Source organism: Anser brachyrhynchus, assembly GCF_964034855.1.
Source record: "Anser brachyrhynchus genome assembly, chromosome: 2".
NCBI classification, from domain to species: domain Eukaryota; kingdom Metazoa; phylum Chordata; class Aves; order Anseriformes; family Anatidae; genus Anser; species Anser brachyrhynchus.
Genome location: NC_137695.1, coordinates 39,272,098 through 39,288,923, shown reverse-complemented (window position 1 = coordinate 39,288,923; position 16,826 = coordinate 39,272,098). Strand labels below are relative to the sequence as shown.

Genomic DNA, 16,826 nt, shown 5'->3' with positions numbered 1-16,826 from the left:
TATCCTCAAGGCTTGTATAAGCATATCTCAGGAAAGAAGAAAAGAGACCAAATGAAGCATAATCTTATCACAAAGCAATTTGGCTATAGTCCACCTTTCATGTATACATAAAAAAGAGAGTGCTTTATGGTCACTCTCTCACTCTCCGTTTCTACCTTTCCTCCCTCTGACAGTTAGAAGTCTCCTTAGACTGAAATCAAAACAAAGGTCAACAGGGCCAGGAATTTAAAAGGGAGATTTGATAAAAAACCCTTGCCATCATAGCACCAATAACCTTTAGAACCAAGTATTCCTGTTACTAGAAAATAAGGTCTGCCTAAACCAAGGAACAAACTCAGACTGTTAACCTTACTCATAAGCTATGTCCACCCAGCATACAATAATACTTAACCGAACTTCAATGACAGCTATCGCAGACAAAGCCCATTGCAAGAGTCAGAATAGAAATATTTGGGTATTGCAGTGGTATTATAGAAACAGAGAGGGATTATTGATGACTAGTTAATGTAAGTCTTTAATGGAATAAAAATAAATAATTTGCCCATCTCCTCTGCTTAATCAATATTTTATCTGTGCTTTTCTGCAGTAAGTATCTTCTTAGTGTAAAAAAAGGAAAGCATAAATGTCTTGCATGTTAGATAAACAAGTCTTGTGACACACACACACAAAAATCTCTTCATTTAATAATTACCATATTGTATAACATTAAAAAAGCAGAATTAAGCTGCACAAGACATCATGTATCTGGCTGATTTTTTTTTTTTTTTTTAATGGCAGTGCTTGATTTTAAACAGATATAAATCTAGCTTTTAAGATAAAATGAAACAAACAAAAACAACAAAAAACACACAACTTTTTCCAGGGATTTGTTATTTAAAAGACAAAGATAAAATTATTTTTGTATAGATAACTGCAATAACATATTGACAGGGTTGATACTAATTCTTCAGCTTTACAACATGGTCCTTCCATTTACAGAATTACTAATTGTTAGCAAAATAAAACATTGGCTTATTTTTTAAGAAGTTTAGCCAGATTATTTCACCTTTTCTACTGTAGAAAGTGTGAACTCCACCACTGACAGTCCAGGATGCCAAAGACTGTCTGGGGAAACCAAGCTAGCTTTTTTTGCTAGATTCCAAGTGCCAATGATAACATTTTGTTCTGAATGTTTTGTGATTTTGACAAGGTGTCAACACTTTGTTGAGGAGACCAAAGTGCAAAGAAGCAAACAATTCTTAAAACAAAACAAAACAAAACAACAACAGCAAAAAAAACAACAACAACAAACTGAACTAAATTAGAAGGGAATGTAGCTGAAAGAAAAAGTACATCTGTAATCAGAGTACTTTTTATCTTGTAAATACCAAAACTTTGACAATGATCAGTTAACATAGTTAACTCAAGGCTTTGCTACTTTAAGAAAGTAAGTACCTCATTCTTCTCCATTTTTTGCAGAAGTGGCATGTACATACTAACAAAATTCATCAAATTTTCCCTTGAATTCTGCTCCTGTTGATGACAGCCTATGTGCTATATCCTAGTGACAGTTTTTGGTCTGACAATATTGCAAGAAAACTAACAAGAAGACATATGGAGTATCAGGTAACTGATACATATAGTCACTTATGGTTGTGCTAACACTCTCATAGCAGTAAAAAAAAAAAAAAAAAAAAGGCTCAAGAATTTATGGCCAACAGATCATGTTTGCAATTAGTTCTCTCTGCAAATTTTAAGAGTCAACTTAAATCCCTTCCAAAAAAAAAATCTCAAATGAGAATACAGAGGTATCTCAAGAACTTGGCTGGGGGAAAGGGAATAGGTAAAATACCTTAATAATGAGGTAAAATTATGGTTCAATATGAATAAGCAGATAACAGTCAATTCTGTGGAGCTGTGTAGTGATTTATAAACTTCCATTAAAAATCTCCCTGCACATCTCTCACACGTGGCAATAGAGCACGTGTGATATTACTCAGATCTATCACATCTCATCAGAGAATGTGAAAATCCCCTCTCCATGTCTCCCCTTCTTTTTCAGTGACCAACTTCATCCTACACTCTGTTCCCACTACTGCTGGATAACTCATGAGCTCTAACTCATAGCTCATATGTCATGTTGCACAATGTCTAATTTTGCTGTCATCACTGCCATGATGGAGAAAGGGAAAGGATGTTCCACTAAGAGGAGACATTCCACAGCACATCAGCCTCTTATCCTTGCCTTGCTGCAAACTTCCTATGTTAGTCAGAGAAAGACTTTGCTCACCACCTCAAAATCTGCATTTATTAATATGCTGACAGAGGCTGCCTCTGTTCTGACAGCTCCTGGTTTGAGTGCTTGACTTTTCCAGCCTTGGTGTTCTTTTCTTTTGTATGCAACTGCTAGTACAGTCTGCTGTATACATTTTTTACTAACAAATTTATGGACTCGAGCACATCTACATTTTGGATTTGTTTACTCAGCTTTGCTATCTCTCCTTTTATAACCACTTTCTACTACCTTTTCTACTTAATGCAATTCCCTATTTCAAAATCCTCTAGTTACATACGAGTTTTCATTGAACAAAAGCAGAGAAGCTAAGCGATGCCTGTTAAAGCCGCGCATTATCCTTATGTGTGCTACTTACTTTTTGTCTGCTCTAATTTCCTTTTCCTATCTCTGTCCAGATTAGAAAAGAAAACTGCATTTAAGCAGATAAGAACTTCCCTGATGTAATACATTTACTAGGTTACGTTTATAACAATTAGCAAAATACACAGGATTATTAAAAAAACTCAGTAAAGTCAATGAAATGCATTCTGTTTAAATGCAAAAGACTCCAGGGCAAATTCCTTGATACCAGCAGTCTGCAACTTACTTTCCCTCCAACTGCAATGATCGTTATTCTGTCACAGTCATAATACTACAAGTCATTTGTCAGCTAACTCCTGTGACAGCAGAAACTGAGGCAATTTATTGATCTAATTAAATATCCAATAGTTAAAGTCTTAAAAAATTATCTTAAAATATTCTTGCTACCTTACTTGTTTAATAATTATATGTCTAACCATAGACTGTTTTTACCCAGTATACTGGAAAAAAAAATCTAAACAAAATATAGTTTCTTCAGTTTTTTTCCATGTACTGTTTTGGAAAAAAGTCATGACCAATCCTTCCTGAGTAGTCTTGTCTTTCCTCTGTTCAGATGATATCAGCTTTTTTCATTATTTTGAGTTACACAATCTCTAAATAAGCAAAGTCTACTTTCCCTTGATTATTGTATTTTTGAAATCTATTGTTAGAATTGTGTTTACAGCCTATGGTGCATATTCTTTTTGGATTTTAACAATTCCTTGTTCAAAATGTAGACTTAATGACAGCAGCAGATATGATTTTTTAGTCTACTGAGGGGTGTACTTTTGTCACTTGGAAAAAAAAAAAAGGCAAAAAACTGACAAATTTTCTTAAGCCAGGATGATTTCTTGGATAAATGTATGTATGTATATATATACATGCATGAAAAACATGTATTTATACATACCTTTCTCCCCCAGCTTCTCTCTGTTTCTCTCAAAAAGCTAACCAATATTTTTAAAATTGTGTCTGAAATTTCTGACATCAGAAGGAAATGTATTCCACATTGATCTAAAAACTACCATGTTTTCAAATGAAGTTATAATCTTTGAGCTTATTATTATTATATTCTCTTATAAAGAAACTTCCAAAATTACTCAGAATTTGTTGCTTCCTAGGAAGAATAAGAACAACACAGCAATACCAAAACAGACACTAGTACTGGTAAACTTTCCACTTTTTCGATTCCAAGTAATGAGACAGAAAAACATAAAAAAAGATATTTTTGTGCAAGACATTTTCATGATCCTGGTTTTGGTTTCCCTGCCAATGGCAGCCCCTATGAACAGAATGGTCAGAGTTTACAGAAGAGTAGGTCTCCCAAAGGTGGAAGAAATTCTGGTTGCAGCCTCATGCTTATTCTAAACACTTTCATCAAATGTTAGTTGGAGAAATGGAAATTCTGCTGGCTATTTGTCCACTCATGTTGCAAAGCTCCATTTTAGAAACTGATAATTTATTTTCTATCACTTTTTCCATAAGGTAAGGTCAGAGATTGTTTTTGTTTGACTGCTATATCAGTGACTCTATAGTTAATGTCTAAAATTTAAGTTTTATCTGTAAATATTCATCAGCCGTTTCAAACAAATTTGAGGATTTTCTGTTGAGCCCATAATTCAAAAATTTTAACCTGCTCTTGACTTTCTGCCCTCCAGCACTTTTCTAGGAGGAAAGGGACATGGCTGGGACCTGATAAAGAGTTGTGTCATGAACCTGGATTGCTATCGCCCTCCTGTCAGGTTTATGGGTTTATGCAGGAGGGTTTTGAAACATGCACTGAAAAATTACATAATGCTACAGAGAGGATTAATCTTCCCAGTTCACCATTTGAATCCATGTGAACACATGCTGTACACAGACTCTGAGCCTTTCCATTGAGAAGAATTACAGAAACACTGCGCCAGTTGGAAAGTAGTAGGTTTTAACCTTTTTGTTACTTACCTGCTCTATAAAATCACACTGTTTTTGCAATTCCCCAAGCCAAATCAATAAGATGGTTCAATACACAATGCTAACATGAACCTCCTGCTGTTCCTCCAAAAAAACCATGGAGATACTGCAAGAACTCATTGCAATTGTTAGCATAAGAGTTGGCAATTACATTCTGCAGCATGATCCAATAAAGGTTATTGAGGACCATGAAAAAATTAAAGAAATGTCATCAGAAGGGAGGCAGGTGACCATCAGGAGAGATGACTCTTTGTCCTTTCTTTAAACAAACATCAGCCTAACTCATGTTGAAGTGTGGGGACAGAAGTCAACTTCTGGCTAAGCCTGATTTAAAACTTTGTAAAAAATAAAGCATAACCTATCAGCATCCTCATTGTGACCATAAAACCATAAGAAAATTCGAAGCATAGACTAACTGTTCTGACCCCAGTATCCCACAGCAAAATAAATACCTATGTCTCTTAAAATGCATGTGCAAAAAGTAGCATAATGAGATAAATCTTAAAATATAAAAAGTGCATACAACATAAACTTTCGTATTAAGTACAGCTGGAAACACGTGGTGCCTGTATGGAAACACAAATCTGTAAGCATCTGTAAGCAATGAAAAGCCTGTCACTTTGTAACAATGCAATAAACACCACAAAAATCTTATATGGATTTATTCACTTAACAGTGTGCTTCTACGAGAACAAATCTTTTCACAGTGAATTATGCTTTTAATAAATCATGTTGCTTTTGAAAGAAGCTATTAGCCAATGTCACCATGAGTGCCATCAGAATCAAGTCTCAGCACTGTCAGTTAGTAAGCAGCAGTAAGCAACTTTGTGTTGAAGTCTCATTAAATCATAGCAAAAGATCTCAGCTGTTTCAGATCACACTGCACACAGGGGATTTTCCTTTTTTTTTTTTTTTCCCCTCCCTTCTGAAGTTCAGCCCCTGGTTTTATCTCCTTGCAGGCTTTCACTGATTGTTTCACCCAACACTCTACAGAGTCAGAGCCAGGGATCTCCAGAGGAACAAACATCTGCCCCATTTTCCCCTTTTGCAGCTCTCACAGCAGAAGCTGGGACTGTCTGCAATGTCTATGTACTTCACAGCTACACACTGCATTTTGAAAAATGAAGTGTTTGCAGAGAAAAGAAGCTTAAATGTTTCCTGTTCTATGAAAACAGAAGAAAATAAGGACACGCCTTTAGTCTACACACACAGGTATACTGCTTTTTTAAAAAAATAACTTCCTTAATAGCACTGAGATATCCTAACAATTTAGTATTGAGCTATATGGAAGGGACGAAAAACAAACAAACAAACAAAAAAATAATGCTTTTATAAAGATACAAGCTATTGCTTATAGGTCATATAATTGCTGTTAGCTATTACCATCAGATTCATTTTTCAGCACTGAAAATTCAGCTCTTTCTGTTTCCCCCCACTTCTCCTGTATTTTGTACTATAATTTAGATAATGTGAGCAAAACAGCTACAAATGATTTTAACTTTCTTGTTAGGCCACATTTTTAAGGTAAAGCAGCAGTGAGGTCACATTTCTATGAACTCTCCTGCCAAACAACTTGTCAAGAAAGTTTCTGTACATAAGTAACTAGACATCACTGGAAAATTGATGGTTTTATATGGAGAATTTTAATTTTCTTTAACTGGAAAATTCTAATAAATGTCTCTCCTGTAGCTGCCAGGCTTAACATTTCCCAAAGCAATTCAAGGGCTGTTAAGCAGGGAGTTAGTTTATATTAAAAATGTACCATACAACTCCTATGCTTCAAAGTGCTACAGGATATTTTCAGAGAACCATTAAAGTAGATCTTTAAACTTGGAAAAAAAAGGACACCATTTCTGCAAAGACCAAAATACCTTTGTGTGTGTGTGTGTGTTTAAAAGAAGAGCTTTAAGAAATCCTTATTTTCTTTAAAGGTCACTATTTTTACTTAAACTTCTTTAATACTTATTATTATTTTTAATAAAAAAAAAATCATCTTAAAAAAAAAGAAAAAGCCTTGTTTGTTTACATTATGCAGGTCATTCATTGACTGCAAATAATGTGTGGAATCTTTGATCTTCTTTAGCCACATTATTCAAATGCATCCATAACAGATGCTATAAGCAATGTCTCATGGCCTGAGGCTAACTTCATTTGCCTGTGGCTGTTATTGTTGCTCATCTGAGAACACCGTTACACCTGAGGCTTCAAATGGCCTTTTGCCCAGTGGTACCTAGTAACTCAGTGAGATGTTCTGTCTTTCACTGTTTTTCAACTCCTATTCTACCCATCTGATATAATATTTTGGTATTATATATTTATATAAAGTATTATATATTAATATATTATATTAATAATACTTCCAGATAAAGGTACAGATTTTTTTAAACACTAATGAGTAGAGATTAAATACCTTGGTTTAATCACACTGACTCTTGGAATTAGAGAACTGAGAAAATAGCTGTTGCGTGTCTTCTTGACTTTACAAGTTATTTACCAAACCTAATACTTACCTCAGAAAGTGCTTAAATTAATTTACAGGTAGAAGATGTCATAGTGTCCCACGAGTATCTGTGCTTAAGCCAACTCTATATGCAGTCAAGTCCTAAGGCAACTTGTAAAGGTGGCCCCAGCAACACCTACTCTTTCCATTACTCTTACAGAAGGGATTTTTAAATATCCACAAATGCCAGCTGGGAGGTGGTGAGAGGAGGACATGGACACAATGGATGCCATATTGAAGCCTCTCACAAATCCTTAAATCAAAAGTAAACTTTTCTGATTACACAGTATTTTACACGAGTTACACCTTCACAGGAAGAAAACAATTTTCTTTCCATGAAGGAAGGTTGTAGCACTACTAAAGTTGATAAGAGTTTGTGTGTAAGAACAAACAAGACCAAACCCTTTTTTAAAGACTACAAACTGATTTTTGAGACACAGAAAATAAGACTGATGGGGTCATAAGGGAACCAAGGTATGACCTTCTCAGTGATTGAAGATGGAGAGCTTACGCTGGACTAAGTCAGTGATTATAAGGCTTATTGTAGCATCCTCTTAGGCTGCAACAGAAAAGGAAAAAATCCAATCTGCTCCTTGTTTATACTTAAGTTTGGTGGATCATGAAGACCTTATTTAACTATAAGTACTCATTGCTGATAATTTTTTTTCAGTGGTCTGCCAGGGAGAAAAAGAAGGGATTGTTTAAACGTAGTTCTTTAGTGAAGTGTTCATCTGCTATCAGACTACTCTAAAAAAGGAGATCCCTGGAGTGAGTTCTTCCCTCACAAGTCACTTGAATTCAGAAAGGTTATTTCGCATTTCTGTTATCATAATTGACAACTTAATTTGTCATAGATGTTTTGAAGAAAGTGTAGAAATAGTAAGAGAAAAAAATTAAAAAGCAACTCCTAAAATACTTTATTTTAAAACTTTCTGAAGAAAGCAAGTCATACATTTTGTTGTATTTTAATAGTTACTTTTTTTTTCTGTTTGTCTTCAAAAAGCCCTATAACTCTAATAAATAAATAAATAAAATGTAAAAACTGGCTAAGAAACTGAAATAAATACTAAAACTATGTTGAGAAGTACGTTTTTAGTGGGATTTCCAAAAGACATCTCTCTGAAGCTGCTGTATCTGCTGCCACAGTTCTTATACTATTCTGAACTAATATGGCAGAAATGGGAGGGTACAACCTTTCATCATGGGAAGGTACAAACATTTTATGCTATGGTGAAGATTTGTTAAAATGACAAAAGGAGAACACACATACTTTTATCCATTCTAAGAAGATTGCTTTCTAGTTAGGTGAGAGTACAACAGGTGAGGATCACCCTTCTATTATGATCCAAAACCAAATAACCGAAACAATAAATTTCTTTGTTTCTTACCACAGAGAATTAATCCATATTACTCCTCTACCCAATTCCTTGCATGTTGGTTTTTCTCACTGCAGTGAGTGTCAGCTCACATCAGTCTGGAATTCCTATGAAATTGCATGTACGATGGTGGAGTTGCTTTAGTTAGAGCAATCACTACTTTACTGAACAGTTCCTGAGAAAAATTGCTATTAGAATTTCTAGGTAGTACTTAAATAACTGTGAAAGGCCCTATACTTAAACTTACTAAATTCAGATCAAAACTAGTAAGGGCTTTAAGTCCCAAACTTGAATCAGAACTTGTGTAGAATGAATAGTCTAATTTAACGATAAAAAACAAATCAGTTTTAAATTGAGTTTAAATAAAAGTCATAATGTTGAAAAATGTGGTTATTAAAAAAAAATAAAAATCAACACATATTTAGTTTTGGAAGTTTGAATTTCTTTCCCACACAAGGAGATACACATAGGAAAAAAAAATAAAAATGAAAGAAAACAACAACAATGACAAAAAACGTTATTTTCAATTACAGATTTCTAGCCTCTGAGTTTTAGATCAAATCCAGGATAGAAAAAAAAATCCTAATGTTGTATCTTTTATAAAGTAGTTATTTAAATTATTATTTTATGGAGTATTCTGAGGGACATTTCAGTCAATTCTGTAATTCTGTGAGCTCAGAATTATCCCCAAAGCTGAACTTCTGTGCCTGAAGTTATCCCTGAAAGTATTTATTTCATCTTGTAGCTAGGCCTACAGAGTAAGGCTATACCTCTGAATAGAGGACTAGATAGCCTTACTATATGATACCTTAAAGTCATAACAGGACACTGAAATGTTACTCTATAAAAACCAAACCTTACTAGTTACCTGTCTCTCACTGATCTCTGTTCCTGGGGTTACACTATGCACTAACCCCTTTAGCAGGTATTTTCAGTATCAGGTAAGCCTCAAGGTAACCATATATTCATTCTCAGGCCATTAGTCCTAAAGTTCTTGTATAAAAATATTGTTAAAACATTTGTCTGTAACATATACTCCTTTTTTTCCTCCCTCCTCTTTTTTTTTTTTTTTTTCCCTGCCAATGTTGAATAACCTTAACTGCTTCATTGGTTCATTTTTTCTTCTGATAAAAACTCTCAAAACATTTAGCTAAAATGGGTGATTCACCAAATTAAATGTCTGCGCTATGAAGCTCTGTTGAAAACCTAACAAACAAACAAAGAACAACAACAAAAAAAACAACAAACCAAGACTATTTTTTAAGATAAATTTTGCTTTTATTCAAGAACAGTCTCATGTTATTTTAATACCTATTCATTTCTGCTTCACAATGGTACAGAAATACATGAAAATGAAAAATACAATAGACAGCCAAGAAAATTTATTCATACTCAGAAAAAGTCTTGGAATGGCTCCCATTCCAATTATACACAGGGATGCAAGTAGAATAATAGATTGTGGGAATTCTTTTATCCTAAACAATTTCTCTTTACCTATGTTTCATAAACTTAATTGCCAAGCAAACTGATCTGCAATTTCCTTTACCTGAATTAGTCATACCTATTGAAGGTTTGAAGCACCCCTCATAGTGCAAAGGAATCACAATTTAACCTGCAGGACCAAGCCAGTGAAATGAATATGTTAGCTTTACTTCTTTCATTTACATATATTGAAATCTCTTCCCGCTATGCCCAGTCATCATTCTGCAATACTGGTCAAATGGAGCCCTTATGTTTCTGTAAGATATTTTTTCCCTACATTCAGACATGATTTACAGAGGTGAAACTGGAGAAACTAGTTTTATTGAATAACCTTCCTGAAAAATGAGTGCTGATGAATTCAAGGAAATACGGGAGTCTCTTTCCAAAAAAAAAAAAAAAAAAGTAGAAAAGCAGTCATGAACACAAAACAACTGAACAGCGACTTTTCTCTCTTTTGAATTAGTCAGGGAAAGAGGGGCTGTCTATCTAAATCACTGCCTAACTTTTTGTCATTAAATACCAATTACTTTTAAAAAATAACTTGTAAAATATTTAATATAGTAGTAATAACATTTTGGGAGGAAATCTTTCATTAAGAAGGACATAAATAGGATCTATGGAGAAACTACATGGCTTAAACATATGTCTAGAAATTCTAGCCTTATAATAAAACATAAGGTGATACTCAACCTGTGGATCCATTAAGATCATGGATCATTAAATATATGAGAAGGCTCCTATAGCACAACTGTGGTTGCAATTCTATCAGAATCTCATACTTAGGGTCACCCTTGGCTAGTGGTACAGTTCAAAGATCACATGAATAATGGCACTTTAAACACTTACGGAACAGGTGCACTGAAAGAGACTGATATAATGAAACAAGCTGATGACTGTGTGTCCTGGGTTACTTTCTTCCATGGCTCACTCTCTTTTACTGTGTGAGAGTCCTTATAAATGCCCTACAATAGCAGTGAAAGCTTTGGCAATGCAACTCAAAATTTACTAAAGTCTATGGAGTTGCTTAATGCTCAGAATGTTTTATGTGACAATACATACTTAAAAGTAAACTCTATGTAGAGTACTTACCTATATTTGAAAGTGATTATTATTGTGTTTATATAGAGTGGCTGCAGAGAATAAGCCACTTGGATCATTCAAAACGGTAAGCATTTTACTGATTGGATTGAAAATTTTACATACCCACTGCATACCTTAATTTTTGAATTTCATTTTCATCAATAAGGGGTCAGGACATCAGTAGAAGAAAAAAAAAATTGCAGTGGTATATTAACTGCTGATATCACAGTGCCTCATAATGCATCTTAGGACCCTGAATTTCTCCTTCTACAGTTTTATAACTTGCCAGACAGCTAACACAAAATCAGAAATGCTAATGTAAACATAGTTTCAATGTGCATCCAAATGTATCCAAATCTGTTCTTGTAGGTCTGACTATAGACATAGAAAATAATTAAGTGGAAATCAAACTATGTACTATACAAGTTAATGCTAACTTTCATTCTTTGGGACTAACAGAAAATAGGAAAAAACAAAACAAACAAACAAACAAATACTTACCGTTCTTCTTATAGAACATGATTTCTCCTTTGAATTCTATCTTTTCCTCCAATGATTTCTCAATCTGAAGAATCATTTGCTCATTTGTTTCAGCACCAAGTAAAAATTTACAGCTGCAGCTCTTCTGCATGACTTCAGTTCTTGCAAATCCAGCAAGCTCACAGAAGCCATCTGAGCAGTAAACAATAGGGAATCCCTTAGCCACCTGAGCATTTGCAAGGATGAAGTTACTATCTGTAGAGGAACACAGAAGTAAAACATGAATTACACACTGCAATCTACATCATTTGACATAATACTTCCTTTATCATTGTGGGAAAGCACAACTGGGCATATATTTACAAACAAAGCCCCAGCTCCCTGCAACATGGCTGCAACTTTTGTTTTTAGACCATCAGTCAGAATGGTCTAACAGATCACAGAGCACTCTCATTTGATGATTCCTCATGCACCATCTTGCCTTATTGCATCTTCAAGCAATAATTTACTACAACTGCCTCCAAGATGGCACATCCAAAGAAAACTTGAGCAAGGACTGGTGATGAACATGGAAGCTTTGGAGAAGTTTCAGAGATGCTACATTATGCTTCCACTCAAATTCCTCTCCACTCTGTAGGCTAAAGATGACTTTTATCATCACTTAAACTAATTTCTTTTATAAAATTTTTCTACTTAAAAGTAGAGTTGAGGGACATTCTGTGGCTATGTGAAATCTTTTGTCCTTTATTCCCCCACCAGACTTTATATTTATTTATTTATTTATTTATTTTGTGAGGAGGAAATTATTTTATTCAAAAGCACTGCCATCTGTTTTCCAGAGCCCCACCATACTTTTTGCATATGTAACAGGCACATAAGATTCACAATGCTTTTACAACTTAATGCATTTTAGAATTTTAAAGTGTACATGAAATGCAATCAACATCTTATAAATTTAAGAAAGGTGTTTTGAAATGGGCATCAATCAGCAAAAAATGAGGTTGTAATTTGTGTTCAAATCTTTAAGTGTATTTTGCAGCTGAATGGTTTGTTTCCATGGCCTGTGGAAGTGTCTTTGAAGGTTTTGTACTTTAGACGCTCATCCACAGTTTACACCTACAGCTGTTGCGCTGTATGGTCTTTTTCAACTGTCACAGAGACATGAGACACTTTCCAGTCGATATATGAAGTTCTTGAACACTTTTTTTTTTTTTCCCCTGTGTTTCCTTATCTTCAAGTGAAAATAAATAAATAAATAAATTTTATGTGAGGAATGTGTCCAAACTTCACATTGAGAGAGGAAAGACTATTTTTTGTCTACTGTTTACTAAGGAATGTATACCTTAGAGCTTGCTATCAGGAGCAGTCTAGTCCCAATACAGATGTTTCTCATATTTCAGACTTATATGCATGTGGATTCTTGTGTGTATTAAGAAAAAATACGAAACTAATTTAACTAAGTATCTCTTGACAAATATACATACATTTAAAGAGAAAAAATGAACTACTTTAATGAAAAAAAATCAGGTTGCTATGCCTAATTTCCATACAGGGGTATATTATTCATGAATGGAGAGACATGGAGATGGACAGAATGTATTTAGTAAAACTGAGTAAAAGTAAGTGTGATTCAGACTTAACTGTCACAAGAGTTTTAGATCCATGAAATTACATCAACTTCAGCTACTTTATTCTTTATTTACCCAAGGGATAAAATACTATGGCTTGTATTGTTCCATATTTTTAATACAATGTTGAGTTTTTTTTTTTTAAATGTTTTATTTGCTCATGAGACTGCACTTCAGTTACTCCCTTTTTGCTCAAATCTAATTGAAGTATTTCAATAAATGATTGTTAAATTAAAACAGATGCTTCCCCTTTACCAACTATGTACTTTAAAAATGCATTCAGTGCAGTGCTTGGTTTTGCTTGTCATTTTTATTTGCCTAGCTAGAGAATAAGTATCATTACCATTCATGCACTGACATGCTGCTTCCCCGTCAACACAAAACTAAATCACCACACTGCCAAAAGAATTAAAATCATACGCTTCCACTGCAGCTTAATGATGGTATTACAGTGAAAGACCTGCAAAACTGTACATCCCAAATGTATTTATAACTATCAAATTAATGTAATCCTGAGTTTCTTATTGTTTAAGATATAATTATGCATTGCAAAGCCATTTGTAAAATTTATTTTATTATTATTCTAATTGCAAACTGCAAAAAGCAGAATATAGGACACCAAAAGGACAGAAAGGATTGGGAGGATGCTCTCTAAGTGTAGGAGTGTTTGAATATCATTACAAACAGGAATACAGTGGACCTCACTAAGAATATCATTTTATGAAAAGTATTAGATGGCCAAACTCTGCTGTCATTTACATCAAAATAAACCCAGAATACTTTATGCTACCTTATCATTCACAGCAGAAAATAATTTACTTCTAAAAGACCAATCCGGTGTTGGCTAGAATAACAGACAATAATTCCTATAACATCAGTGGATGTCTGATAAGTCTGGTCTTGCCAGTCTAATTATCTTACACTTTTTTAATAATGACAATAAAGAATCAGCTTCAGGAAGACACAATCAGGATTATGTTTTTTGTTTTTCTTGGGGTTGAAATTCAAGTCAGATAATTAATGATACAGCTGTAATCCCAAACTAGTAGACTAAAAGAAACATTATAGTACTTATTGAAGCAACATCTTTTTGTCCAATAATCATCTGTATTTCACTGAATTCTTAAGTAATGTTTCTTAAGGGATAATTAACTTAAAATTATTACACAAAATAAATTTTCTCAAATCTATCTTAAAATATTCTGGTTCAAAGTTTATTTGCTTTTCATAATCTGGAATCTTTAATATCACTTGCTATTTGTAATGAAGAAAAAGCACCATAACATATTCAAAACAAACAAACAAACAAACAAAAAATACAACCCAACCTAAGCAATGAGGGTGAAAGGTATATCATTTAAGGCTCAGTGCAACACCAAAAAAAATACAGCATTTAGTTCAATGTTCTTCAGAGATAGCTAGATATTAAAATTCAGAGTAGGAAGAATGATATTTTATTTAGAATAATTTATTAGAAATCTATAATTCTTTATAGACTGGAAGTCAGAATTTAGGCTTATCTTTGACCAGTAGACCAGTTGCAATGAGAGATACAAACCTATTAGTCTTTGTATTTTGATATATATTCATCTGTAGATTGCAACACTTCCATAAAAAAATAAAAAAAGAATTCAATTCCATATTGATTTTTCAACACATCAACATGAATATTAAGTTATTTCATTCAGGTTGATTGGACTTAATGATCAGTGGACATACTAGATTACTGGCAGTACTTTTAAATTTATTTTTTTTAGATAAGAAAATACACTGAAGCTAAATTCAAGTTATATTCAGAAAGATGTAATTTTGAGTCTATTGGACTGTTTAAGAGTACAGGGCATTTGCTGGAACAGAGTAGAACTTCTGCCAATCTGCAGACAGCCAAATGATAAATTTTGACAAAACCACAAGTAGCACTCTTCAACTCAGAATTTGTCAAGTGCTCTAACTTTGGGTAAAATAAATCAAATATTCTAGTCATATATTTAAATATTAGCTTTAAATAAAAATACTTGGTTGCATATTCGAGTTTGCATATGACATATAGAGAATGCTTTTTAAAAGCATTTCTGTTAAAGATGAGATAATAAGGCTAGACACCAAAAAAACCCCACAATATTCACTAAAGTTTTCTTTTAACAGCAAAACAGCGAAAATGGATGAATACTGAAGGGATATTCCACAAGTATTCATCACAATTTAGAAGCAGATTTGTTTCAGCTACCCTTCTTTTAACTTACCTTCATTTTCTGTAAAGATCACAGAATCACAGAATCACAGAGAATCACAGAATTGTAGGGGTTGGAAGGGACCTCCAGAGATCATCAGGTCCAAAGCAAGTTCCCTGGAGCAGGTTGCACAGGTAGGTATCCAGATGGGCCTTGAATATCTCCAGAGAAGGAGACTCCACAACCTCCCTGGGCAGCCCATTCCAGTGCTCTGTCACCCTCACTGTGAAGTTCTTTCACATGTTGTTGTGGAACTTCCTGTGCTCCATTTTGTGGCCATTGCCCTTTGTCCTGTCCCCAGAGACCACTGAAAATAAGTTGGCCATATCCCTTTGTCTCCCACACTTAAGGTATTTATAAACATTGATAAGATCCCCTCTCAGTCTTCTTTTCTCAAGGCTGAACAGACCCAGGCCTTTCAGCCTTTCCTCATAGGGGAGATGCTCCAGGCCCTGTATCACCTTAGTGGCCCTCTGCTGTACTCTTTCCAGGAGATCCCTGTCTTTTTTGTACCAAGGAGCCCAGAACCGGACACAGTACTCCAGGTGAGGCCTGACCAGGGCAGAGTAAAGGGGGAGGATCACCTCCCTTGACCTGCTGGCCATTCTCCTTTTAATGCACCCCAGGATGCCACTGGCCCTCTTGGCCACCAGGGCACACTGCTGGCTCATGGTCAGATTAAATTCCTTTTTCACTTGAAAGTTTGAAGGAAGAATATTAAGCGCTTGCATGTCTGCATTTGCTTTGGAAGTAGGACAGATTGAAGTAGGTAGGACATTGGTCAAAAAAAGACTTACATGGTTTCAAGAAACCTCCATCAGACACATAGAGTAAACCCAGAAACCATTAAACAAGCTGAACCAGAACCATGCTATCTCCACCTTCAATCACAGGCTTACCCAGAGTTGCGTTGTTTCAGTGATTATTCTGATACTCGAAAATTGTAATCTAAGAAACAGAACAAATTTATGTAATGTGCCATACAATCCAGAGAGAAAGGTTTGTTAAAAATCCCATGACAGTGTTTTAGAATTGAGATAATTAAAGGAAAAGGTTATTATGCAATTCTCGGCTTCATAATTAACGCACACAATTTATCTGACTGTTTGTAATGACACCATGTTACATTTACACTCAGCACTCCCTTGATAAATCTTACTGTCATCTTATTTAGGAAAAAAAAAAAAGACAAAAGGGTTTTTGCCTTAATAGTGTAGCTGTGTCTGCTATAAATCTTATCCCCGTCCTTCTGCAGTTCTTGTAACTGCTCTTTTAAATCAAAGTCCAGATGGTTTCTGCAAGTCTTCCTCTTTAGGATTGAAGAGAGCATCTATCTCACTTCTTGTGCAACTGAGAACAGCCAACCACCATTCTAATTTAAATATCAAAAAATTTATGAATTAAAAAGGAAGGAAAAGTGACAAAAGAATAAAAATCCCTAGCAATGAAGGGAGTTGCATGCATAAACAAGTGAATCACATA

At 34.5% G+C, this 16,826-nt stretch overlaps 1 protein-coding gene across 1 annotated transcript in view; it reads right to left on the bottom strand.

Moving 5' to 3' along the window:
• KCNH8 (potassium voltage-gated channel subfamily H member 8) overlaps window positions 1–16,826 on the bottom strand; it is a 192,345-nt gene that overhangs the window by 115,905 nt on the left and 59,614 nt on the right. The window contains exon 2 of the mRNA XM_080582696.1: window positions 11,507–11,740. Within this exon, the coding sequence (XP_080438822.1) occupies window positions 11,507–11,740 (234 nt within the window). The remainder of the gene's footprint in view (window positions 1–11,506; window positions 11,741–16,826) is intronic.